The sequence below is a fragment of the Anas acuta genome, chromosome 26 (assembly GCF_963932015.1).
Source record: "Anas acuta chromosome 26, bAnaAcu1.1, whole genome shotgun sequence".
Classification (NCBI taxonomy): Eukaryota; Metazoa; Chordata; class Aves; order Anseriformes; family Anatidae; genus Anas; species Anas acuta.
In genome coordinates this window covers 2,394,060-2,420,236 of record NC_089004.1, presented here as the reverse complement: position 1 = coordinate 2,420,236, position 26,177 = coordinate 2,394,060, and the positions used below count along the sequence as shown (strand labels likewise).

At 44.6% G+C, this 26,177-nt stretch overlaps 1 protein-coding gene across 12 annotated transcripts in view; it reads right to left on the bottom strand.

Moving 5' to 3' along the window:
- Positions 1-1,189: 1,189 nt before the first annotated feature.
- The window catches only part of LOC137844825 (excitatory amino acid transporter 1-like), a 39,686-nt gene continuing 14,698 nt past the window's right edge, over positions 1,190-26,177 (bottom strand). For 2 of the 12 annotated variants that reach the window (XM_068661435.1, XM_068661439.1), the window contains 9 exons: positions 18,856-19,108; positions 17,790-17,927; positions 16,852-17,056; positions 15,869-15,911; positions 13,994-14,334; positions 11,154-11,387; positions 9,917-10,111; positions 9,345-9,479; positions 7,239-7,829 (listed from right to left, as the gene is read on the bottom strand). In XM_068661435.1, the coding sequence (XP_068517536.1) occupies positions 7,631-7,829; positions 9,345-9,479; positions 9,917-10,111; positions 11,154-11,387; positions 13,994-14,334; positions 15,869-15,911; positions 16,852-17,056; positions 17,790-17,927; positions 18,856-19,108 (1,743 nt within the window). In that variant the 3' untranslated portion in view covers positions 7,239-7,630. The other 10 variants (XM_068661437.1, XM_068661438.1, XR_011090021.1 and 7 more) reach the window with 9 other exon arrangements.

The window sequence follows — 26,177 nt, the reverse complement described above, 5'->3', positions numbered from 1 at the left end:
TGGGACAGGCTGCCCAGGGAGGCTGGGGCGGGGGCTCCTTCTCTGCAGATATTCAAGGCCCGTCTGGACGCCTCCCTGGGCAGCCTGCTCTGGGGAACTGCTTTGGCAGGGGGGTTGGACCCGGTGAGATCTCGAGGCCCCTTCCAACCCCTGCAATTCGGTGCGATTCTGTGGAGAAACTGAATTGCCCTGGGTGAAACGAGGAGAGAAATGAAGGGAATCAGCTGTGATACTGAAAGAGAAAAGTGCACCACAGCACCTCCCTGAGAGGCTTTGGAGGAGTGGGAAGAACGGCCACACAGTCCCGTGCCTTTGCTGTACCTGGGCAGGTCCCTTCCCGCTAGAGAGAGGACCCTGCACAGGCAGTGCCCTGCAGCCCCTTTGGTCAAGGCTCTGTAAGGACTCCAAGTCCTCAGTGGGACAAGACCTCAGTGGTTACCCAGCATAGGGTGCCCAGGGCCACCTCCAGATGTTTTTTGGAGATCTCCAAGGAGGGAGACTCCACAGCCTCTCTGGGCAGCCTGTGGCAGTGCTCCATCACCACACAGCACAGCAGTGCTTGCTGGTGTTCAGACAGAGCCCCCTGTGTCTCCTCTGGTTGTGCCCATGGCCTCTCATCCTGGCACTGGGCACTACTGACAAGAGTCTGGCTACATCCCCTTTGCACCCTCCCTTCAGACTTTTACATACATCGATAAGACCCCTTTCCTCCCCAAACCTACGCTTCTTCAGCCTGAACAGTCCCAGCTCTGAGCCTTTCATCACAGAAGTGCTGCAGTCCCTTCATCACCTTTGTGCCCTCTTGTTGGACTCTCTCCAATAGCTCCATCTCTTGTACTGGGGAGTACAGCACTGGACACAGTGCTTCAGGTGTGGCCTCACCAGTGATGAGTAGAGTGGAAGGATCACCTCCCTTGACCTGCTGGCAATGCTCCTCGTAATGCAATCCAGAATACCATTAGCCTCGTTGCCACAAGGTCACATTCCTTGCCCATGCCCAACTTGGTGTCCACCAGGACCTTCAGATCCTTTTCTGCCAACTGCTTTCCAAGCTGGTTGGCCTTCAAAATGTACTGGTGTCTCATGTTGTTAAACACATAAAGATGTGTGATGCCTAATGCTAAAAGTAACATTCCTAGCTGTCATGGTTCCGAGGGAAAATATTAGAAAAAAAAAGAATTGAAAAGCATCGTGGAAAAAATTCCCTTTATTTTTCAAATATGCAATCTTTATTAACACTGAAACTCACAGCATGAAGAGAAAGGCCTTGGAAATTAACATCGTCAAACTGCCAGAATGCTACAAACACGCTATATAGCAGTGATTTCCAGTTATTTCTTTCCTCCTTGGGTATAGCAAAAGGACATGATTTCAGGACAGATCATATGGGCAGATCTGGCTCCTGAGACAGTGTACACATATAACATACTTAATGTGATTCATGGCCTGTTGTGTGAAAATCCATATTCTTCATCTATTTACTCTCTTTAAATTAATTTTGAAGAGATGTGCCCTAATCCAAGAGCTCCTCATGTACATATGCATTGAGATATCTCCCTATTTCATCCCAAATATTGCCCATCTGATCATTAGGAATAAATTGCTTGCCAAAAGGAGAAACTTAGATAATTTCTGCAACTAGAAGCTGCTACTGCAGTAAAGAAAAGACTGCATAAAATCTCAAATATCTGATAATTTAAAAAGACAGCTGATAAAATGATTTCATATTGTCAGTTATGCAGTTTCGAAGGCTGATTTAGTACAAGGTCAGTGTTTGGGTTTGGAAAGAATACAAACACTTTCATGTTATTGGCTGAGCTCTTAAAAGACTGCCTCTTTGCAAGGTTAGACACATCACGGAATGGAGTCCTTGGGATATATGCAGGGAATTCAAAGATGAATTGGAGAGTTCTCTCCACATGTTGATAAGTTCTAATTATGTCACCAGCAGGTACAACTCAAAAGCAGCATGCACTGAGCTCCTTCCTGACAAACCTTGCTTTAGAAGATTCATTACGGGAAAGATATGAAATAGCTTCTGCTGTTTTAAGGATAGAATTAATTATGCAAAACAAGTCAGGCATCAAAATTAAGTATGCAACTTCACAGAGTGAGAGTTTCGTATCTTCTTTCTCTTTTGGATTAGCAAAAAAAAAGTTAACTCTGTGTATATATGTATGTATTTGTGTACACGCGCCCCTTTCATATATATATATATATATAAGCCTATATATATATTTATATCTCTCTCTATATATACACCGATATATATATACCTATACACACAAACACACACACACATATATACGTAAACAAATTCCTAACAATACTGTCTGGGTATTGTAAACAGATAGACAATCCCAATCAAAAATTGGTTAACAACATGGGTAAACACCAGAGCTAAAAAATATGATCTGAATTCTGAAATTCCCCACAGTAGACTGGTTTGCAGTATTCAAAAATGACTACTTGTTTGTGCTCCGTTAATCTTGTGTGGAAGGTAGGAAATCACAAATGGCCAGCCTTGGAGTGTGCTACTTTGTGGGAACAACTGAGGACATTTTGATGCAATGTGACATGGAGAGCCCCTTATGTGGTATGTTTACTTATCTGCTAACAGCAACTGAAAACAGGTTAGAGTCCTGCTGATTTTTACAGAAGTATCATTAGGATCCTTTCAGATAGCTTTTGAAAATGATCAAGCTAGGAGGACCCTTTGCAATATCTCTAAACCAGAAAGCACGTGCATATATTATAAAGCCAGAAGGGACCCTTACGATCATCTAGTTTGACTCTAGGTATAACCCAAGACACAGACTTCCCAGAATTGATTCCTATTTGAGCTAGAGTCCAATCCATCAATCTTTTCTTCCAATTCATCCACCAGTTTGCCCTTTATATACAGGAAGTCTCTTCAGGATTAGAATTCAATGCTTTCTTGAGAAGTTGGACAAATAGTCTGCAAAAAGAAGAAAAGAAGAAAAACTAGATGCAATTCAATATGGACAAATAGAAATTACTATATTCAGGTAACAATAATCAGCAGCACAAACACAGGCTGGGAAATTACTAGCTAGGCAGCAGTTCTGCTTAAAATGATGTAGGAATTAGCATGGATTACCACTGCTGTTGGTGCTGTCATGCTGTTGTGAAAAAATCAAGCATTTACTGGATTTTGTAAGCAGGTCTGTTCTTTATGATGGGTTAGACTCATGTCAGCTGAGCTGTGTTAATGGTAAGTTAGTGCTGTCTTAGCCCACTGCAGATACAACCTAATGCAGTGTATCTTAAAACTCTTTGATTAAGATCCAGTCTTTGGATACAGCCATCTCATCAAAGTTAGAGTCTAACCTCACTAAGATTTAAGATAAGCTGAACAGACTTGAACTTGCTGTAGGTATGCGTCATGGACAGTTACCTTGATCAGCTGAAGCAGAGCATGCTGTTAAACTATGGTAATTTGAGTCTAAGATCTAAATCTTAATGTACATGAAAGAGTCTTTCCTCAGTGCTTAGCACTAATAAATCTTTAGTTGGATTGTTGTGTCAAATTTTAGTTACTCCACTTTAAGAAAGATGTGAAAGAGTGAGGAAAAAGTCCAGAGGACAGGAATGTGAATGATTATTACCTGTGAGGGTATACTGAAAGAACTGGGTCTGTTTAGTCTAGAAAGGAGAAGAGCAGACATTATAATACCATTCATACAAGATAAAAATGCTGCAAAGAGGAGGATAATAATCTCTTATCCTACTCACTGGGACAGGACAAGAAATAATGTTCTTGCATTGTAACAAGAGAGATTTGTGTCAGAGAAGAAAAAAATGCATTGGAACGCTTAACTTGGACATCAGAAGAGCTTAACAAGCAGCTTTTTTTTTTTTTTGGGGGGGGGGATTGTTTTGGGTCTAGCTCTTGCTGCCTGGGAGCATAGGATGTCCTAGATGACTTCTTGGGATCTTTTTCAGTGCTATTTTCTCTAAGTCCCATAAAGACAGGAAAAAAAATATCCCATGTATGCTGAAAGTCATAGTAACTGCTCTCTATTCCTGGGTATAAACAGCAAGTAATTATGACCAAGAAGATTTGAGCAGTTGGATTTTGTTGTTTTAACATCTCAGACATTCTTGAGTGATGTATTCCTGTTAGTGCAATTTACAGTCCTACACCAAGAATGACTGTCCTAGAAGCTATTCTTACATTTTGAACATTTGTAATCCTTTAATTGAATGTGGAGAATAATAAACACTGCTGTGAACTAAGTTGGCCTTCTGCTTGACAGGTTTAGTTTTGCCTCAAAAGTTGGACTACAATAGTTTATAAAAATTAGAAAGAAACAATTGGTAACTTTTCTCCTTTTAGACTTAGCAACCTTGATATTGTAGCTACATTTCTAGCTATTATGGGGCAGATAGCATCCGTTTATTTGTTTTACAGCTACAGAAACCAAAACACAGATGGAAAATCATCAGTCAGAGTATGTGAACCAGTTTGGTCCCTAAGGTCCTGCACCCACAGGTGTAGCCAACCTTCCCTCTGGGATACCTGACCTTGGGCACCCAATGGCAGGTAAAAATCAGAAAATAATGTTATCCAGAGCTCCTTCGGGTTCCTTCTGAGTTTGTCAGACTGATTATTATTATTTTTTTTAAACTGGTCTTGGATAGGGAAGTGATAGTTCAGCCAACTTAAATAGCATAGTTCAGGCATTAAGAGTGAGAAAACCCAAAGTGTAAGATAGAAATATTCTGTCCATGTTACTGTAGCAGAGATGAAGGTGATTAATGCAAAGGTACAGGATAGATTTTGTCATCTGTCCCTGCCTCTGAGCTGAAAAAGTACAAATCTGTACAAGGCAAATGTCCATTTGTAGAAGCCAAGGCCCACACTTGATTATCATCTCAGTTCGATACTTGATGAACAAGGATCTAATTCACATTTACCTCCTCCCTCCTTTTAAACAGAATTTTAATTGTCTAGATGTTATGCACAGGTCAGGTCCCATATGAAAGCCAACACTCATTGAACTGGGACATTTTTTTTGTTCCTGTTACATCTCTGTAACCAAGCAAAACTTAGGAAACAGTTACAACAGCTGCAAATGTCATCTTTTCCTAAGTTCAGCAGCATATTCCACACAATGCCAATTTCTTGGGCCATGTATATTCTAATTAAGAATTTATTATCTTCCACTGTTACCCAGCAGTCTTCCACTATCTCAGTTTAAAAACAAAACAAAACAAAAATAAATAAATAATAATAAAAAAACAACTGACCATCACCTTTCAGGGACCAAAATACCACTGGGTTATACAGTTGCTCTTAGTTGCTTTTACTGATGACAGTCTCAGGAGAGGAAGGGTGCACTGCACCAGACAAAGCATGCAGTAGGTCAAAATCTATACATCTAAAAATGTTTTAGCTGATGGGATAGGAATAATATTTGTGAAGAACAACCAGATATGTAACTGCACAACAGCAGCTTGCCCCTGTTAGCATAGATCTCTTGTCAGAACAAGTAACCTGCCTCCAGTGGTCAGGAAACAGCCTGCTGCTGTGAAGTCTGGGGCCAACTACTACTAAGCAGGACTACAGTACAATTCTTCTGTGTTATCTGTTTTTATCTGAAAGAGATGCATTTGACTGTTTATCTCAGATTCCCACCTTTATCCCAACCCATAAACATAGAAAACTGTGTTTACCTACAGGCTGTGGAACGTGGCAGCACAAATGTATAACCCTGCGAGTCCTGAAGGATCAAAAAGAGCCTCAGGATCTGGCTTTGGGCACCTCAAGAAATGTGTTCTAGGAAGTTTTTCTTACACTGAGGAGCTAAAGATGGGCAGGCGTGATTGCAGTTGGAAAAGCTGCCTCAAACAGATGGATCTGGGGTCTTCTGTCCTGTGGTCCACTTAGAGGTGGCTGTCAGTGTATGGCTAGGGCTTTTGGATGGAAAGGATCATTCTGGGAAGCCAGGGTAGAGGGGTTCAAGAGATATACTGAGTCTGGAGTAATGAGCAGACTGGTTGATATCCTCAATCAAGTTTAGATAGCTCAGCTGTGCCAGGAGGCTGTTTGCTGCTGTTTCTGGCCTTTCAGAAGTAGAATAGTTACAATAGAGTAGCCCCAAAACTGTGGATCCTTTCCATCTTCAAAGTTGGGTCTCAGATACTCATTTTCTGGATGTTCATGGAGATGACCTGAAGATTATGAAGCAAGTCCTGCTGGTCCTGTTTACTGATGTGAGACATGAGGACTCTGTTCCTCTGTTCCATGGAAGGGGGATAGAGCACAGACAAAGCAGGTCCCTACTTGTTGCTTGGACCTATGAGATGATCCAGATGTCATGTGGGCTTATGCCCATGTGTGAAACAGAAACTGAACTCAATTTGGTAGCAACTAAGAAATTTATCCTGATGAAAACTACATTTATAAGTTTGGGGTCTGGCATCTTCTACAAGTGCTGAGAAGTGATTGTGCACTGTCTAGAAAAGATAAAGAGCTGTAGAAAGACCAAGACATTTTGAAGCACATTCTTGAGCACTGTGATTGAAGGAAAGGTGCTTCTGAAAATAGCCAAAGATGGCTGAACGAACTGTTTCCTTGGAGTTTTATGATGAGGAGTTTTCTGAGTGAAACTGGGGTGGTAGGGAGTCATCCCTGGCATGGAGGCACCATCCAGCTACTCAAGGGGGCAGACTGGTCATAAGCTATGCAGTTCCCTTCTGGTTTCAATAAGAGAACAGATTTCTAAAAAGAAACGAAGTTAACTGCTGTTTGGCAGAGCTTTGTAGAGGGGAGAGCTGGTTCAGAGGCTCGATAACAAATCTAATCAATTCTTTAATTGTTGCTTTCATGATCCTTTAGCTGCTGCCATTAATAAAAGGCCAGTATTACCTCTATTTGTACTACCAGACAGCACAATAAGCCCTGTCCCTGCTGTACGGTGCCACATTCCTTCAGGAGCTGGGCGACATTAATACCTACAGCCAGAAAGGTTGCCAGAGGAGCAAGAAGCCTTCAGGAAGCATTAGTGGTGTTACTGTGCAAACACCAGGACTGTGAGCAAGGAGGACACTGGGTTTACCATAAACACTTGCCAGTGAAGAGTTGAACAGGAGTGCTGGGGCTCTCCAGAGATCTCCAAACGGCCAATGCTAAAAGCTTTACATGCTCAGGGGAAGCCACTGACCAAATAAAGGCTTTGCTGCTCTGCAGCTGTTTCCTGCAGGAAGGAGACATCATGGCAATATTCTGGTCCCGGTGGTGGTGTCACCAACCCACTTTGTCACCTAACTGTGCTCATACTTAAGCTCAGAAATGAGGGAGCTCTTAGTCCAGCTCATTCACTGAGTCTTACTTACTCAGGTCAAACTCTTGGATCCCAATAAGAATGACTAAATCAGGCTTTTGTGGAACAAAAGTTTCTTTGCAGTTTAATTTTCTCTTCTTTAATGTCAGTCGGAAAGAGATAGGGGAGAAATGGGATCAAGGGAACTGCATGTGGGAGAGGGAGGAGAAAAGTGTAGATCTTTGAAAGTGGATCTTTCTCTGTTCTCCAGAATGTCCTCCAAGACTTCTTTTTCAAGTCTTGGCTTTTTACAGCATTAATTTGCTCTCTGCTGCCTGATTTCACAATGCTGTCTCACTCCTGGGGTGCCAAAGGGTGTCGTTCTGTGGGCAGACCAGGTGGGAAGGCTGCTGTTTCTCCTCTATCACAGAATTACCAAGTTCGCAGTCCTGTGCATCCAGCTCGTGCCGGGAGAGATGCTCCACAATGCCAGCACCCAGAGAATCCCCCAGGACATTGGTGGTCGTTCTAAGGCGGTCTCTGAAAAATCAGGGAGAAAAATGAAATGCAGCTTCTTAGTATCAGCTAAGGGGATTAAGAATATTTCAAGAAACACGAAGTTTTCTTCAATGATTTTTTTTTTGACTTTTCAAGTCACTCTAATAATTGGCATTTCAATATTTACAGAGAAATTACTCCCAGAGAGCTGTCCTACATTGCTAGCCTGAGTACACGCTTCACATTCATTCCTGTTCTGTTGCATTTCCAATATCTCAATGAAGAATTTTGGACTTGCCACAAAATCACAGAATCACAAAATCACAGAATAGACGAGGTTGGAAGGGACCTCTGAAGATCATCTAGTCCAACCCCCTTGCCAAGCAGGATCACCTAGAACGCTTTGCACAGGATGGCATCCAGGCAGGTTTTGAATATCTCCAGAGAAGGAGACTCCAAAATCTCTCTGGGCAGCCTGTCCCAGTGCTCTGTCACCCTCACAGTAAAGAAGTGCCCCCTTATATTTGTCTGGATCCTCTTGTGCTTCAGTTTGTGTCTGTTGCCTCTCGTCCTGTCACTGGGCACAACTGAAAAGAGACTGGCTCCATCCTCTTGCACCCTCCCCTCAGATAAGTTATATACTTTAATGTGGTCTCCTCTCAGTCTTCTCTTTTCCAGGCTAAACAAGCATAGTTCTTTCAGCCTGTCCTTGTACAACAGGTGCTCCAGTCCTCTAATCATCTTAGTAGCCCTTCTATGTCCCTCTTGTACTGGGGAGCCCAGAACTGGACACAATACTCCCAGAGGAAATGAGGAAAATGAGTAAAAACATTGTTACTGTGGATCCACAGAGATGGATTTCTCTCCAAAGGCCTGCTCAAGCCTTTCTGCAGAGTTAGATGAGCCTTGCCACATCCATTATAATTCAGTTGTATTTGTTTTATAAATTCAGAAATTCTGATGCAAACCTATCCCAAAGGACCACTCCCCCCCCAAAAAAAAAAAAAAAAAAAATCAGATCATGTGTCTGAGAGCATCGTCCAAATGCATTCTTCAATCTGGTTCCTAAGAACACTCCTGTGAAATCACTTCTCCCAAGGTTTGAAAGGGGAAGAAAGCAGAAAAGGAGCAATGTAGCTGGCTACCTGCACCCCTCTATGACCTCCTCAACTTTGTACAGCCCAGTCTTATCCCACCTGCCTTGTTTGGTAGGGCAGAACCAGCATCACTTTGCAGCATGAATTTGCATATTACTGGCACAACCTGTCCCTATCAGCCTGCAGATTGTTTCTGATAATTATCTTGTTAGATAAACCAAACAAAGGACATTCTGCTTGGTCACCAAGCTGGTCTGTACACGAACTTGGTCACTGAAGTCTATGGTGAAGACTCTAGCATGAACAGAGGCTTACTGTGCAAAGGTCTCATGGATACAGGTGTGTTTCAGGCCTCAGGTTACTGAGTCTGCTTGTAGCAGAGACACTGGGAATGCAGATGAACTCTGTACACATTGGCAAGGAACACAGAGAAATGCATGCTGCTGAGCAGAGAACTCACAGAAACCAGTCCACAGCGATGATCAGTGTAATGTCTTCCGTAGGCAGCCCCACTGATGTCAACACTATGACCATGGTCACCAGTCCTGCCTGGGGAATACCTGCGGCTCCAATGCTGGCTGCCGTGGCAGTGATGCTGGAGGGAAGAGGAAAGCACAGCTATCAGCAGAGGGAAGAAAACAGGCAGTTGCATTTGCAGAAGTGTCAGGAAGCATCTTAACATATTATTTTCAAACCATCTGGGCAACCCTTCTGCTCTGGTCACAGAGCATGATGGTGACATCGACACAGCACCCAAGCTTCCCCTGCAGGCACCCACCCATCGTGGACTGCACACTGCAGCTCTATCTAGGGGATGGCCCAGACTTGGAAATCCAATAAAGGCTTGAGGGGAGCCTCCAAGATATGGCACCCAAAACCACATTGACTTAACACCTGGAGGTTTCACCTTCCTTTTCCATATTTTTTTAATCTCATTGTATCTTCTGAGCAAAGGAGGAACTTGAAAGCACCTCAGATAAGCCAACAAATCTGGAATCCCTCCTGTAGCCCCATAACTCTTTCAAAAGTCACCTTATTGTGATGATCTGCCCGAAGTCAAGTTCATAGTTGTTGACTTGTGCAATGAAGATGGCTGCAAGGGCCTCGTACAGAGCAGTGCCATCCATGTTAATTGTAGCTCCCACAGGCAGAACAAACCTCGTGATGCGCCTGTCCACACCATTGTTTTCTTCCAAACACCTGAAGGTGATGGGCAGAGTCGCTGAGCTGAAAGGAATTTACAAAACAACATGAATTGGGTATATGCTGATTGTGGAAGAGGGACTAAGCCTCTGCCTGGTTTATGACCTTACCCACCTGCTTTTTCACCCTGCCATGTGAGCCAGAGGCCAGATGCTGCTAGGAGAAAGAACAGTCTAAGCAAGGGTTCCTCAGATATGCTGCACGCTGCAGTTGCACGTTCAGACATGACTTTCCTCAGGGGCTGGGCATGGCCTGTGTGGCCCTGAAGCTGGTGAAGCTGGTACAACACCAAAAGAAGGAGATTCTGGGGAATTCTGGGTACATAGGACAGAGCCTCAAGACCAAAACTCCTCTTCCAGCTATTAAAAAACTTGAGTCCTCTCTCTTCCCCAGCTCAGTGCATAAGACAAGAATGACCCAAGTGTGAGAATATATCTTGCAGCAAAAGCAGAGAATTGTTTCTGAAAGAGAACACGAGCAAGAAAAATGCTGTGTGTTTCGGTGTCAAAATGCACGTGGGAGAGATTCTGTGCTTGCCAGGAAATGAATACGTCAAGAAACACCACTTACTAATACAACCGCAACCTACAATCTGTTGCTTTGGTTGTGTGAGTCACTGAACATTTGTTTGTGCCTTTGCCTAGGCTTCCTGTGAGTTTAATGCCAGCTGCACACAGTCTGTGTGCCTGGAAAACAGAAATGTGCAAATATGTGCAAGTACATGTGTGTGGAGATATGTGCATGGGGAATAATGTTGGAATTGAGGGGTGATTGATTTGTCTCTTGAGCTCGGTATTTCAGTGCTGCAAAAAGAGCCTTCAGCGTGCTTGGTGAGGAGGACTATGGGTCACGCACTGGTGGTTAGAGATGGCAACACAATTAGGGCTCCTGAGCAGGGGAGTGGGAATCCTTCCACTCTCAATTGAGTTGGCTGGACCAGTGCAAAAAGCTGGTAGTGCTAGAAATGGTGAGACCTCAACACTGCACTGAGGGCGATGGAAGTGCTGAGAAGCAGCCCCAGAATATCCACACCGTACTTCTCCCCAGGACTATGTGGCCATCGTACCTTGAGGAGGTGCCCAGGGCTGTGATGAGGGCCTGCAGAAGCCCTGCAATGAATACCCAGGGGTTCCTGTGGGTGACGATAAAGTAGAGCAGCGGCAGGATGCAGAGGGCGTGGATGAGGAGTCCAACGATGACAGTGAGCGTGTACATCCCCAGCTGGCCCCCCATCACTGCAAGGTCATCCATCTCCAGGATTTTGCCAGCAATCAAAAACATGATCCCAACTGGGGCATACCTGTGGCAGAAACACAAAGACAGTTCTCAGAACTGACATCCACACTTCATCCTTGCTTCAATGCATGCTTTCTGGACATATCCTCAATAAGCTGCCACACCAGAAGTGTGCTAGTTAGTGGATGATACTGCTGGTTTCTTTTCTGGCAATGTGAAAAGATCTTGGACTTGTTTGCTGTGCAGTCAAAAAACAGCACTCGATGCTCTTTTGGGGAGCTGCTGTGTGCACACAGCATGTGGTGAAGGTTTCCTCCTCCTTCCAGGTTCCTACACCTCTCCTCAACACTCCTTGTAGTACCACTAGTGGAGGTTATACAGAGGAGTTTGCACAGTCCCTTCCTTTCCTAACAGAGCCTGGGCTGAGGGTGTCCTTTTTACCGAGAGGCACAGAAAGTAACAGAAGTAAAAGGGAAGCAGGGAGCAGAAGCAATATTGTCCTGCATGCTCTGGGATATCAGCCTTGTTATCTTTAGAGATTCATGTACAGGGAATAGGAACATACAGAAAATCCAGAGCTAGTATAGTTTGGACTGGGCATACCAACATCTGTGAAGGCAGCTGTGGCTTGTATGAAACCTCTTTTTGAGGTGCAGTGGTAATTTTACCTTGCTGGGCAGCTAAACTCTACCACAACCGCTGGGAAAGGGGAAGGAGAGGGGGGGCTCTTGTTATGAAGTCGTCTGCCCTCCCAAACAACCACTACACATACCCCTGCTTCCCAGGATGTGGCTGAACATTGCTCATTGATGGGAAGTAGAGAATAATTTTTTTTCCCTCTCTTATGAAGTCTTTTTTTTTTTTTTTTTCCCTTTAATTAAATTATCCTTATCTCAACCCATGAGACTTTCTTTTTCTTTGCAGCATACTTTCTTCTCCCCCTGAGGAGGGGGAATGAGACAGTAGTTGTGGTGGAGTTAGCTGCCCAGCAAGGTAAAACCCCACAGCTACGCTGCTATCCTTTCCATTCCTTACAGGTTTTTTCCCCCCATAACAATGCATCTCATGAGCAGCAGTGAGGCTGCACAAGAAGGAAGTCATGACACACACATGGAGAATATAATGGGCACTAAACATGGACAAATAACTGGACTAAAGAAAATCACAGCTCCATGGCCACACCTCTCAGGACTTGTCCTCTACAGCTCGGGAGCTCACATGCAATTCATGCACAAAGCTCAGAGGTCCACATGCCAAACTCCAACTTAGTGTAGGAGGTTTGGAAAAGTTTCAGGAAAGGATTTCACAAATATTTCATTTCCTCTGACCTTTTTCGTAGAAGACACTCTTGGCTGCAGGTTATGACCAGATCTCCCTAGGAAAAAGAAGCTCCTGGGAGATGCTCTGCAGACTGTGGCTTCAGGAAGGAGTGCTGAGCCTCAGGGGATACTCCTGCCTCCTATACCAGCAGGATTTTGTTAAGTCAGGAGATGTCTTCAGACATTACTGTGTATGTGCACAGGCAGCTTCCTAAGTGCAACCAATATCCTATACATCAACACCCTGCCTTTCTTTGCTGCAAACTGCCTTCAACTGCCTCTTGCAATCGTCTCTGGGAGTAGCGTGCAGGTCCACTTGTTCCACTGTGCTCTCCCTTTCTTGCCCTTAGGCAACTCTTATCTCCCCTTAAGAAAGCAAGACCCCAGATTTTGGCTTGTTCATGGAGAAAAAGATCCTAGAGGGGCTGGAACTCCCCAGGCAGTGAATTTCTCTGCTGTGAGCTCAGGGTTCCCCTTTATTTCTTTTTGTGTAAGACCTGTCCCTCTGTGCCCAGGATGTTTCTCTACGATAAAAGACTGTGACTAGAAAACCAGGGAAAGAAAGCTGGAGTGATCAAAAATAGGGGAGAGGATGTGGGGCTAACAGATCATTCCCTGTCAGGCATTTCCTTGTATTCTGCCAGCCCCATATCTTTCCTGTCTCATGGTACCTACCACAAGCTCCTATTCAGAGCTTGAGTTTTAGATAGGTAAGGAGCTTCAGATAAGATTTGTTAAAATGCTGTTTTCTAAGAGGACTCATTGCAGCAATGCCTTGCTTATCTGAACCATGTAGTACAGTCAGCCTTACACAGGAAGCACCAAGCAGCTGAGCTCTAGAGGAGCTGGGGCCTGGGATACCTCAAACTGAAAGGCAGTAATTTTGAGATGATCTTGCCAACCCAGGTCCACTTTCACAGCTAATGCATACAGGTGTCACCCTGAGTGTCAGGAAACTGGCAGTAGGTTATTGTGACTCATAGCTAAGTCAGACTCCTGAAACATAGCTGGAAGGAAAGCTTTCTGTGGGAAAGCCTCACACCCTACCCCTGTTGGTAAGGCTAAGAGATCTTCCACTTCAGCTCTCTGGTCTTCCAAGGATGTTTCCAGCAGCCTCAAGGAAAGCAAGTCCTGGTGTACCTGATATTTCTAAGGTAAAAACAAAAAAACAGGAAATGAAATGTGAACAAATATCCCATCCAGACTTTTCCCTCCAGCCTGATGGAGCCAAAGGAGAGCTGTGCCCATCTGCTTTTCCTGTGCATGTCATCCTTAATGCTACCCCATTTCTCATCAGGTCAGCGGAAACTGCACCTGCAGACCTCCTGCTCCAACCGGCCGTGTTCCTCACCAGATGATAATGGCCACCAGCCTCATGATGGCTTCGTTGAGGCAGTTAAAGAACTCCCGCAGGGCCCGTCCCTTCTGCTTCATGCTGCCGATCACCAAACCGAAGCACATGGAGAACACTACCAGCCCCAGCGCGTTCACCCCATTGGCTGAGCCTGGGATGGGAATGACTTCTTCAAAGGTCAGCACCTCGGAGATGGTCCCCAGGGCATGAGTGACGTTCTCCAGGATGCCAGTGAAGTTCTCAGGCACAGGGAGTGGAGTGGTTGTCACACCTGCTGTGACATTGCTGCTGTGGAGAACGGTTCTGGTGAAGACCCTGGTGCTGTACTGCGTCTTGTACTGAAATGACACAGATTATCAGATGCACTCACAGGCCCTTGTTCAGAAGCTTAGGACAACATGCTAGACTATTGCATTGCTTCCTAAAGAAAGGAGAGTGTGGCAAGTTCTTACTGACCTCTGTGGGAAACTTGCCTTGTGTGTTCTCAGTCTCCCTGGCTTAGTGCTTTCATTTAAATGTTCACAGAGCTTAAGGTCAAAAGAGAGCACTGGAGCATCTGGAGGACTTCACCTAGATACCATTTACTGACTCGGGTATGGTTGTATATTGCTAAAGCATCCTTTTTGTTAATCTCAATTTAAAAATATTGAGAGACCAAATTCTGTACTGCCCTGGATTGTTTGTTTCACTGTTAAAATCTGCATCGACTTTTCCACATGAACTGTTGCTCTCATTTTACAGTCATTATTACTTCTAATATCATGCGTCCACCTTGGGCATGAGATCCCTTGATCCCTTTGATATGATTGTTCTCTCCTTTGGAAGTATTTATACTCTTGCAAGACAAAGACTCTTTCTTTATTTGATAGACTAAACAGACTGAGTCCCTGAAGTTCACTTATGACCAGTTTTGGTCATACGTTATTTGACCAGTTTTTCTCTGCACTGTAGTTCTTCTCTGTAGACTTCTAATGTTTAAGAACTTTAAAAGGGAGGTAGTTTATCTGTGTTCAGCATTTATCTTTGCAATTAGAGATACTAATACAAAATGAACTACTTCCTTCTCTGTTTGGAAATCCTAGGCTCATGTAGGACCATTTAACCATAGAATAAAAGTTCATAGTCACTGATGTTCTCCGCAATATCCCCACACCCTTTTCAGAGACCCTGCTTTCCAGGATAAGGTTTCCCTCTCTGTAGGACTCTTCACACTCCTTGTTCCTAGACATGTGATTTTTTTTTTTAAGTTGCATTCAATCACAGTTTACCAACTTTAGCAAAAAAAAAAAACAAACCCACAGGACTACTTGTTGGACAAATACTTCTAAAATTGCTCTTCCCTCTAATACCAAACACCATGACTGCAGCAACCTGTTACTTACCATCAGGCGAAGGTGTCTATCTTGGAGCACAGCTAGGGAACCCCCAGCTCTGAGGCCCAGATATTCTGGCTCCTCTTTATACTTCTGGAACCCTTTATACTGCTTCCAAGGGCACTAGCACTATGGAAGAGACAAATCCTTGGAGAATCTGTTCCCACTTTACTTCCAGTCCAAATCTGCTAACTGAGGTTACACAAATTCTTCCTAACTTTTAGTGTGGAATGAGATGGAAGCAGGAAACCAGAGTTGCTCTGCTCTATCTACTCCAGGGTTTGAAGCCCCCCATGTACAGACAGCCTAAAAAACTTGCATGAGGGATGCTATAATACAGGCTAATGACTGCAATGCCCCTTCTTGAGCAGTTGGAGTTAGAGAAATGAAAAAGCAGTAAAAAAGCAAACTTTGTTCTCATCCCTCAGAGAAGTAGGCTGGACCATTGCCTACTGAACAGGGCACCAAGGAAGGTGATAGGTTAGATGGGTTTTCATACCTGTTTGAAGCAGGCTTCTACCAGGTTGGGCGGGAACATATTCCTGCAGTAGATAAAACAAGGAAAGAGTTAATTGTCCTGTTTGACTAGCAAGCAAACATGGGCTTCATAGAATGGTCCCAAGACAGACCCCTGAGGGACACCACTTGTCACTGGCCTCCACCTGGACATAGAGCCATTGACCACCACTCTCTGGGTGTGACCTTCAAGCCAATTCCTTATTCTCTGAATGGTCCACCTTTTGAATCCATCTCTCTCCAATTTGGAGATGAGGATGTCATGTGGGACCACGTCCCTGGTCTTTGCTTCTAAATATCCTGACAAGCAAAAAGGGAGAGGCTGAGCACCGCAGAGTTAAGCTTACAAAATTGTAAGAATGGATTGACTTTTCCAGATGTTTAGGATGAAAATTTCCGTTTTGTTTTTCTGTAGAAAATTCTGAAGTTGGGACTTTTCAGTCCATTGCAAAACAACACTTAAAAAATATAACTTTGGAATTTCCCACAGAGCAGGAATACCCAGCTGCCAGTAACATTCCCACACTTTTTTTCACAGACCCTGATCACAGATGCTGCACAACTTGGGGTTCACAACATCTGAAAGGATATAAAAGTATCTGTACTATCCTCTCTTTCTTTATGGTGTTAGCTTTAATAAATAGCATTTAAAATTTCTATTTTAGAGTCTGAGTACCTTTTTTACTGGGATCATTAATAAACCAGCACCACCTGATGCAAAACAGCTGGTTAGCAGAATGGGCCTGATGTGCTCAAGTGTAAACTCAAGCATGGTACAAAGGCTGTAGCTCTGCAGGAAGGTGATAATCCTGTCCTGACTGAGCTAAAAGTAGCAGGCCAGGCAAGACTCAGCCAAAGACCTCTTTCTCTGACAGTGTATTCCAAAAGCTGTGTCCAAAAGGACATTCACTGCAGGAATGTACTCTCACTGATACGGACTCACATGAGACCAGCTTGTTCACCTACCTCACCAAATCCATGAAGGCATCTGTGGTCTGCACTTGCTCAATTCTGCCTTCTCGGTGAAGCTTGTCCTTGGATCCTTTCCCTGGGTGGATAATGATCACCATGAGGATGCCAATGAAGACTGCTATGATTGTGGTCACCATGTAGTAGACCACAGCCCGCATCCCCATCTTCCCTGAGGCTCTGCCATCCAGTGAGGCCATTCCTGTGTAGGCAAACAGTCAGACAAGGTGAGAAGGTCTATTATCTTAGATGTCTATTATCTATCGATCTTATATTATCTTAATATAAAACTTCCTCCTAAAGCTATCAGAAAGGAAATAACATCCAACCCCAGTCCATTGGATCTTTAAATTCATAATGGTGGGATGTTTCAGGGGTGGAATGTATTGCAACCCTTTACACCGTCTGAAAGTTTGCTGGCTGGGGTATCTTCTGTGAAGACCTGGATGAAACAGGCTCTCCAGCTGGTGATCAACTTCAGTTCTTTGGACTGACACAAATTAATCTCTCCTAGGCTACTGGAAGCCTGAATCAGATTTGGGCAACACACTATGATGTTTAAGGTTATGTGGAATGAAATCACAGAATCACTGAGTGCTTAATGTTGGAAGGGACCTCTGTGGGTCATCTTGTCTAACCTTTCTGCACAAGCAAGGGCACCTAGAGCAGGTAAATCCTTGCTAGTGCTCAAGAGTTGAGCATTGGAAACACCACATTGTGCCTTTCCCAGTCTAATGAGAAAGCAAAAGGTCTTCTGCTGCTCTTTCCCACTACTGAGTCAGCGGGGGTATGAGTGTAAATCATGTTCACTACAGCTGTAGGTTTAAGCTTGTCACTATTAGCCCACCTTATCCCAACACTTGCAGTTGGGACACAAAGGGGTACTCTGACAACTAGCATAGTCTTGGCTGAAAGCACCAGAAAGCTCTGCTCACCTGTAATCAAGCTAGAGACAATGAGAGGAAGAACCAGCATCTGGAGCATACGCATCAGCAGCTCTCCTGGGAAGGAGAAATACTTGATCTGGCGATAGGTCAGCTGGTAGGGCCGAAGGGAAAATGCCAGGATGATCCCTGTGAATCAACAAAGAATGAGAATGGAAATGGAAAAGTGTGATCCAGTGGTCTGTCCCTCAGTCAGTCCTACAATATGGCTTTCCTTTTCCTCTTCTCCTTTCAGCTTCTCCCCTCTGCAAAGGAGCCAATGCTCTTCCTTTTCTAAAAGGTTATGTTCCAATTTTTACTGTATGCTTTCTCTCCCTTTGACATATCTGTATGCACAGTAGCCTTGTGCTGAACCACAGGCGTACCACTCCCTGCTGTATTGTCTGCTGCTCCTCTGGAGTCTGTTCCTAGGAAGCTCATTACCACCAAAGAGATGTGACTGCCCACTTTGTTAGCCCAGGGACCTTGTCCAGCCACCTATTAGAGCTGAGTTCAGCCAGCCTGGATTAGAAGTTAGGGACAATCCACTCTCTGCTTGGCAGCTTTAGTTTGCACAGTATCACAGACCAGTTGTCTGCATCAGTTCTCCCTTTTTGTACTGTGGAACTAAACTTGTAGGATGCTTTTTGGCTTACAAAACACAGCACAGATAAATGGTTTCAGAAGAACTCTGTCAAGCCTGCTGCATGTAGAGTTCAGCTTGAGGCTGGCCAGCTAGCAGCAGTCAAAATGCTGTCCAAATCAGAAGAGCTCTTGCATGCAAGACAACAGCCCTTGCAGAGGGGGAGTGTGAGGGAGTCTTTGCTTCTGGCTGGAGCTTAGGGAGATTCCACAACAGAAACAGTTTGTTGATCTAGCTCTACTAATCCTCACAAAAAAAATCACCCAGGTTTGCTCAGAGGCTTCTTGTGAATGCAGCTATATACAGAGGGGCTCTCCAGCTTCACTTCCCCAGCTGATTTATTATGATAAAGTAAAACCTTTGTGGGATAAACTTTTCCCCACATTTATATTTGGTGCCCACCACCTGCCCCTAAGCCCACCACCAGCTCCATACCTAATAAGACTGCAGCGATGGTGAAGAGGACAAAGGCATTTCTCCTGAAGAAGCTCTTGGCGCTCTCGGCGGTGATGCTGTGCATCCGTTTCTTGGCCCGCGCTGCCCGCTTCTGCACCGCCTGCCGGAACCTCTGGACCCGTCCCTCGGCACTGAGCCTCTTGGCTGCATCCTCGTTGAGGAACAGGCTGTTGACGTGGCTCTGCTCGCTCATGGCTGGCACGGCCGCTCGGTCCCCAGGGCACGGCTCTGCCTGTGCTGGGCAGGGAGGAACACAGGAAAGAAAGCATAAGCTGCAGTACCTGACACCTTGCCTTCATTTTCAAGTCATTTATCTGGGACCCAGAGCATCCTTATTTAGTGTTGAATAAGGAACTGGCCTCGGTGTGAGGTGTCAAAAGGACCACTGCAGCCTTGTCACGACTGTGGCCAGGTAGGTGCTCTGGTGTCTCTGGAGAAGCTCTGGCTTCTGTAGCACCCACCTGCACCAAGGAGCAGCCCATAGTGGCCTGGGGAGCCAGAAGGGGCTCCAGAGCCACCTAAGTTTGTTCTTAGACATTTATCAGTTTGCACAGAAATGAGTTTTTATCATCTGGCAATAAAACCAGTTCCAGTACACAAACTGGCTCCATAAATACTAAGATTGAGATCAAACCCACTCCAAAGGACCAGTTCTGCTCCATTACCTACTGGCCACAAGGCCTGGAACAGTCTCTTTACTGTTCTTTCTTCATTTTTCACTATTATTCCTATATTCCTCAAACAAAAAGAACAAGGGAGATACACTTGCATATTAATTGAAACTGGAGTGCTAGGAGGCACCAATAATCCAACACTTCTTATCATTTGGAACATTGCTGCCTACTATGCATGTGCCAGTTCCCTACTGTCACTGTGCCTTGGCAAATATGACCTGAAAATGATTATTTTTTCCAAGAGTTCACAAAGAAAATATGACCAGATGAATCCAAACAACTCTAAAAGCACAAAGTCACCTTAGTACATCAGCAGGTGCTGAGAGAAGTTTCTTTGGAGATGCAAGTCAAATAACAGCCACTCCAGTGGCAATCCTAATTTTAAATCAAAGAAACCATCACATGTTGGGATTATATTCTCTATACAATACATATACAGTCTCTGTCATTTGTGCCCAGATAAATATCTGTAATGAATCAAAGGCATCACCTAAAACAGCCATCATCAGTTCATGGTATGACTTGTTTTATTTGGACTCTTTTTTTAAATTTATATATATATATAATTTTAATAATGACACTGAATTATTAAATGTTTTCATCTGTAACTGAGTTGATATTGAGAAGCAGATTTTAAAATATATTTAAGAACCAGGAGATGCAAAAGATGCACTGATTCTGAAAATCCCTCCAGATGTCTCTGCTGCCCTAAAATCTAACCACCTTTAAAAGAAGTATACAGGCTTTAAGCCACACAAGAATAAAACTAGGTAATTAATCAATCAATTTTTCTTCCTCAGTGCCTGGCCTCACAACTGAACCAAACTCTGAATACAAGGTCTGGAAAAATCACTGTTAACACACGGTGTAAGCTTATTTTTAGATCACTTTTTCAACATTATCATTTTCTCCTGGGCTAGAAACACAACTGCATGTCAGATGAGATGAAGCAGAGGATGTATGTTTCCTCCTCAGCCCAGGGAAAGGGAGAGCGATACCTTAACCTACTCCCCTAAGGGACAAAGCAAACTGGTGGAAATGCAGGGGAGGTGCAGGGATGGACCTGTACAGCCAGAACTGGTCCCAGTGCCAACGAGGGGAGAGGACTGGTCTGAAGGTCTCAGAGCAGAATTGACTTAAGACAGGCAGATCCAGAAGATGAAAGCTCTAGCAGTACAGAAAGGCCACCACAGCACACAGTGCCCGACTTCTTTGTGGATTACACTTCTACAAGGGCATCACCAGGGCTGGCTGGAGGCAAGGAGATCCCATGTAACAGGCAGCAAGGGAAGGCATGGGGCCCAGCTCGAGACTGGGGGTGTGCAGGGGTCTGGAACCTTCTGGAGCTGACAGACCCCAAGGAGGGGCAGGGCTGGCTATGGCCAGGACTCAGAGTGACAGATATAAAAGTTCTCCAGGGCAGAGGGACTGTGCAGAGTTTGCTTCAACCACGCTGATTTGGTACAAATCAAGCACCCGTCTGCAGAGCTGCAGTGGGAAGGGAGCTTCATTTATAAACTTTTGACTTTCTATTCTGACTTCCCTTTTGCTTCACCTTTCATTAGGAAATTAAGCTTTGTTTTGTTTTGTTCTATTTTGTTTTGAAATGCTCCCTTCTATGACGAGGTAGGCCTAGGCCCAGCCACCTCAAAACTGTTCTGTGCTCCATTCACTGCCATGCTCCATGTCTAAGTAGGTTGGGCTGCGTGGTCAACACAAGCAACCCCTCTCAGACCCCTCACCCGTACTTAGAAAGATGGACACAGGCAGAGAAAGGGACGGACATCACACATCACCCTAATGGCATTGCATGTGCCTGCCTGCCACTATGGGGCACTGCAAGATCTCCACTTAGCGTGTGCTCACGCAATGACCACCAGAGTTCTCACTTTGCCAGGCATGTTGATCTCCCCTCCTGAAAGAGACGAATGCTTGGCCTGGGATGTCCCACACTGTGGAAGGCAGTGGAAAAAAAAGGAAAAAAAAAGTTTATTTTTTTTCCTAAATTTCACCCCTGAACAGAAGAGCTCTGATTGCACATTGTCTTTTCCAACAGAGACATGGAGGAAAGCCTCATGTTCGTTACAGAATCACAGAATCATTTAAGTTGGAAGAGACCTCCAAGACTACCTAGTTCAACTTCTGACCTAACACTAACCAGTCCTCCACTAAACCATATCACCAAGCTCTACATCTAAACATCTTTTAAATACCTCCAGAGATGGTGACTCAACCACTTTCCTGGGCAGCCCATTCCAATGCCAAACAACCCTTACGGTAAAGAAGTTTTTCTTAATATTCAACCTAAGCCTCCTGTGGAAATCCCCATTCTAATAGAAGAATCATTTACACAGATGCTAATGCCTTCTTGAGGTTCAGAGCAGTAGAGAAACACGCCTGAGGCTGCAGAGCCAAGTCACTCCAAGTCCTCCCAAAACTAAGCTGTGTGAAGGCCACTGGCAAAGACTCTGAGTTTTTGCTGTAGATCCTTGCAGTGCTGCTGTGGGTCACCCAAGCTGTTGGATTTGCAACAGCATTCCATGGATTTTGGACAGAGACCTAATTCTCGCTTCATCACATGTTCACTTCCTCATTACACCACCCCCACTTCTTTTCTGCTGGTGGAGCCAATGTACATCAGACTGGGTGAAAATTTTGCCTGTCTTCCCCCTTTTCACTGTCAGACTGCCTCCTTTTCACAGTTAGGCACAAAATAAGGAAACTCCAAGTTACATATTTCTTCAGTGCATTGAATTTGTGCCTCCTGAACTTCACAGTACATTAAGAAGCTATCTCCGTACCCTAGAAGAGTCTTGTATTATCTAGCTGTCTCCCAGTTACAGATTTAGACAAACAAAACTGTTAACTGTAAGGTTCAAATGAGACAGGGATTTCACACATCTTCTATCCTCCTGTCTTAGCAGTTACTAGTATTACTGTCCCTACATTCGGACACCTCTCAGATCTCACCCTTTGCTATCAGACTCACTGAATAATCCCTTTCCCGAGTTTAACAGGATCAATCTTATCTTCCTTTGTCTGCAGGATTTCCAGAAGCCTGTCCCAGGCCTTACTGCCCTAACAGTGAGAAATGTAATTGTTTGCACCGTCAGTGGCTTTTGGGACATAGGATGACTTCTTACAGCCAAATGGCTGACTGCCCAAGGCAAACACTTCCAGAAGGTAAACCACCAAAGAAAGTGTCAAACCCTCTAAGATTTCTTACACCCCAACCACTGTTCACCAGACAACCAAGCAAACCCTGGTAAGGTAAAGTGCTACCTCACTTTGACATGCACAGCTACCATTTCTTCAATGAAGTGAAAACAGTCACATTGACAGCTCTGAAATCATCCATTACAGGCTTGCTAAATGCAAACTAGGCTTCCCATTTGCCATGGTGACCCCAGGAGACCTTCACTAAAACACGGGTATGGAAGTGTAGACTCATCTCTCCTCCAAACTTTTTCTTAGTGTCAGACAATACAACAGCAATGACAAGAATTCCTGTACAGGGAAGATGGGAGCAGAACCCACTTGTATAAAGGGACTCACCTGCTTTTTTCTCCAGATGTCTCCCCATCCACATGTACTGGAAGACAGTATTTTTGTGCAAAGAAAATGAAATTTCAATTTTGATGTGGGAAAATTCAGGATGAGTCACTAGATCCCATGTTCCACCATATGCTCAGCAGCCTTCTCAGAGCAACGCTTATCTCACAGAAGAAGCTCACCAGAAGAACTCGCTCCTGCGAAGTCCCCACCCTCTCGATGACTAGCTCCTTTCTCCATCTGCATATTTTGCAATACAGCAGCCCTCTCCACAGCACATTCCCTCTGCATTGCCAGCCTGAAATTGTGTAAATATTCTCTATTGCATCAGCTGGAAGTTCTCAGACTGCTGCAGTAAGTCATCAAAATACACTCCTTGCAGATAAACAAGCTGCCAATGGCATGGATTTTCCTTCTTAGGAGGAAAACGGTGGCTTTGATCTCTTGGTAAAGGTTCTCCTATTCATGTCTGCTTTTCCAATCTCCGTTCTGCCAAAAGCATTGAGATATTTGAGAGAGCATTTTTGGAGGTAACTTCAAGACTAGACCAGGAAGGACAGGATGTTTTGTAAGAAAGTTCAGTATTGCAAAACTAATGCCTAGTTCCTGGCAGTGAAGTTTCACATAAACAGTGGAATGTTGGCTGTTTTAGGGAGAGCAATCAGAAGATGGTGAAAGTAAAAAATGGGGAAGTAAGATTTTTTGCACTGTATTTTTTGTTATGCTTTTTTCAGAGTTTTGTGTGGTCATCTTCCCATCTCTATGGAGAGAGGATTTCCAGCACAGTAGGATGGGCACAACAGACAGGTTTGTGAAGAGCGTTTAAACCTATAAAGAGCTCAAAAATAAGGAATCTCTGACTCAACAGAGATGTGTTTTTTCCAGCTTGTGCTGTGTTTGAGGAACATACCTCCCCTCTATGCCTTGTCTTCACTAAAGCTACCAAATCAGAAGAGCTGAAACCATCCGATGTACATCACCTTCCATGGGTATATTTTAAAGACACCGGGTAACAAAATCCTGGCTGAAGGGAAAGCAGAAGTAGCCATTGCACACTCACCAATCTTGGAGAAGATTGTGCTGGGGCAGATTGAAAGGCATTTCAAGAACAAAGCTATTATCAGGCATAGTCAACGTGAGTTCATCAAGGGAAAGACTCGCCTTAGTAATTTGATCTCCTTCTATGATAAGGTCACCCAGTTGGTGGTGGAAGGAAAGGATGCAGATGTAATCTTCCTGGATGTCAGTAAGGCCTTTGATACTGTCCCTCACAGCAGCCTTCTGGACAAGCTGTCTGACTGTGAGATAACCAGGTTCATGCTACACTGGGTGATGAACTGGCTTGATGGTAGAACTCAAAGGGTTTTAGTGAATGGGGCTACATTTAGCTGGTGACTGCTCACTGGTGGTGCTCCCCAGGGCTCATTTCTAGGGCCAGTCCCATTCAACATGTTAATGAATCATCTGGATGCAGGAGTTGAATGAAAGAGGTAGTTTCACTGGCAGGTTAACAGGGGTAGCCTCGAGGCAGATTTTTATCCCCATGCCACAGACCGCATACTTTTACCTCCAATTGCAGGCTTATCCCTAAATATCACTTTATAGTAAAGAGGAGCTAAGCGATGTCAGGACACTATTGTTCTGCAGAAACTGGCTGCTCATGGCTTAGGTAATTTGCTCCATAATGACTCAGAAGGTCAGGTTAATGGTTGGACTTGATGATCTTGAAGGTTATTTCTAACCTCAGTGATTCCACAATTCTATGTTTCTTTGAAACTCATTTCATTTTCTAAGTGGCATCCTAGTTCTACTCAGATCTCTGACAGGGCGATACAAATCTGCCCTGATGCTACCACCTACTGAGGGTTATTCGCAAATTTATCTAACTTTTGCACAATGGGGAATGCTGGGGACAAGCACGAGTCTGCCCATCCATCTGAAGTCCTAAGGACAGCAATGAAACAGCCCCACAATATGGTCTGAGCTTTCTGCTCTGTGTCCACTGCTCTGCTGCAGCCTGGTGGCTCACAGGGAGAGTCTTGTCCTCAGAAATAGTGGGAACTGGGTAGTTCCAAACTTAGAAACAGAAACTAAGAGAACAAAATATTGCACTCAGCAGAGAAACTTCTTGAAATATCTTAAATGTATGCTTTCACTAAAGAATCTTTAATACACACTGGGCCCCATGTCCTTATTCATGCCCTTCACCTGCTTGGCAGCTGTTACACAAAGGCAGTCTGAAGGTGGGGGAGACAGATGCAGGCACAGGAAGATCTAAGTTAATCAAGCTTTAGGATCATTATTTATCAGTCCTGTTCAGACTCTGCCTCACACTTTCCAGTGCAGATTGCTTCTCTTCACTTGAGCAAGACGGTCTTTGTGACCAGGCTGCTAGGACTCAGCCTGGATTTGATTCAGTGAAAAAGGATGAAGCAGCTTCTTGAAAGGCGAAGAAACCAGGTGATTAAAAAGAGATGTCCTCTCCCCACTCCCCAAACCTTTGCCCAACAGCCAGGGAAACATGCCTGGGTCTCAGCCTTATGTTCTCTACTTGGAGTGTACTTTCATGGAGATGCACAGAAGGTGCTCAGAAGCTGCTGTGTGTGTGCAGTGGTGGTGATGGTCCCTGGGGCACGGTCCCCAGCACTGGCTGGAGCCGTTGCTGGTACATTAGCTGCCTCAACCCAGACACAGGTAGGATACAACTCTGCAGGAAGTGTCTGGGACCTTTTGATGGGACAGGGGAATGGTCTCTTGCCTTCAGGAGGTGTGCACTGGCTGAGGATTTGTATCACCAAGTGAGGGATCTGGATGAAGAGCTCAGCTGACTGTGCAGCATCTGCGGCAATGGAAAAAAGACTGACTGCATATTCTGAGTCACATCTGACAGCAGATACAAGAATGTGAACCCCCGACTGCACCACAGTAGGGGCAAGCAGAGCCTGTGTGTATTAGGTTGAGAAATAAAGACTCCCATAAGGAGTCTGGAAGGCTGGAAGACTGCGACTTCTGTTCAACAAGAGGAGAGCTCCTGCTTCACCTGCAGATCTGCAGAGACGGGACAGATACGGCCCT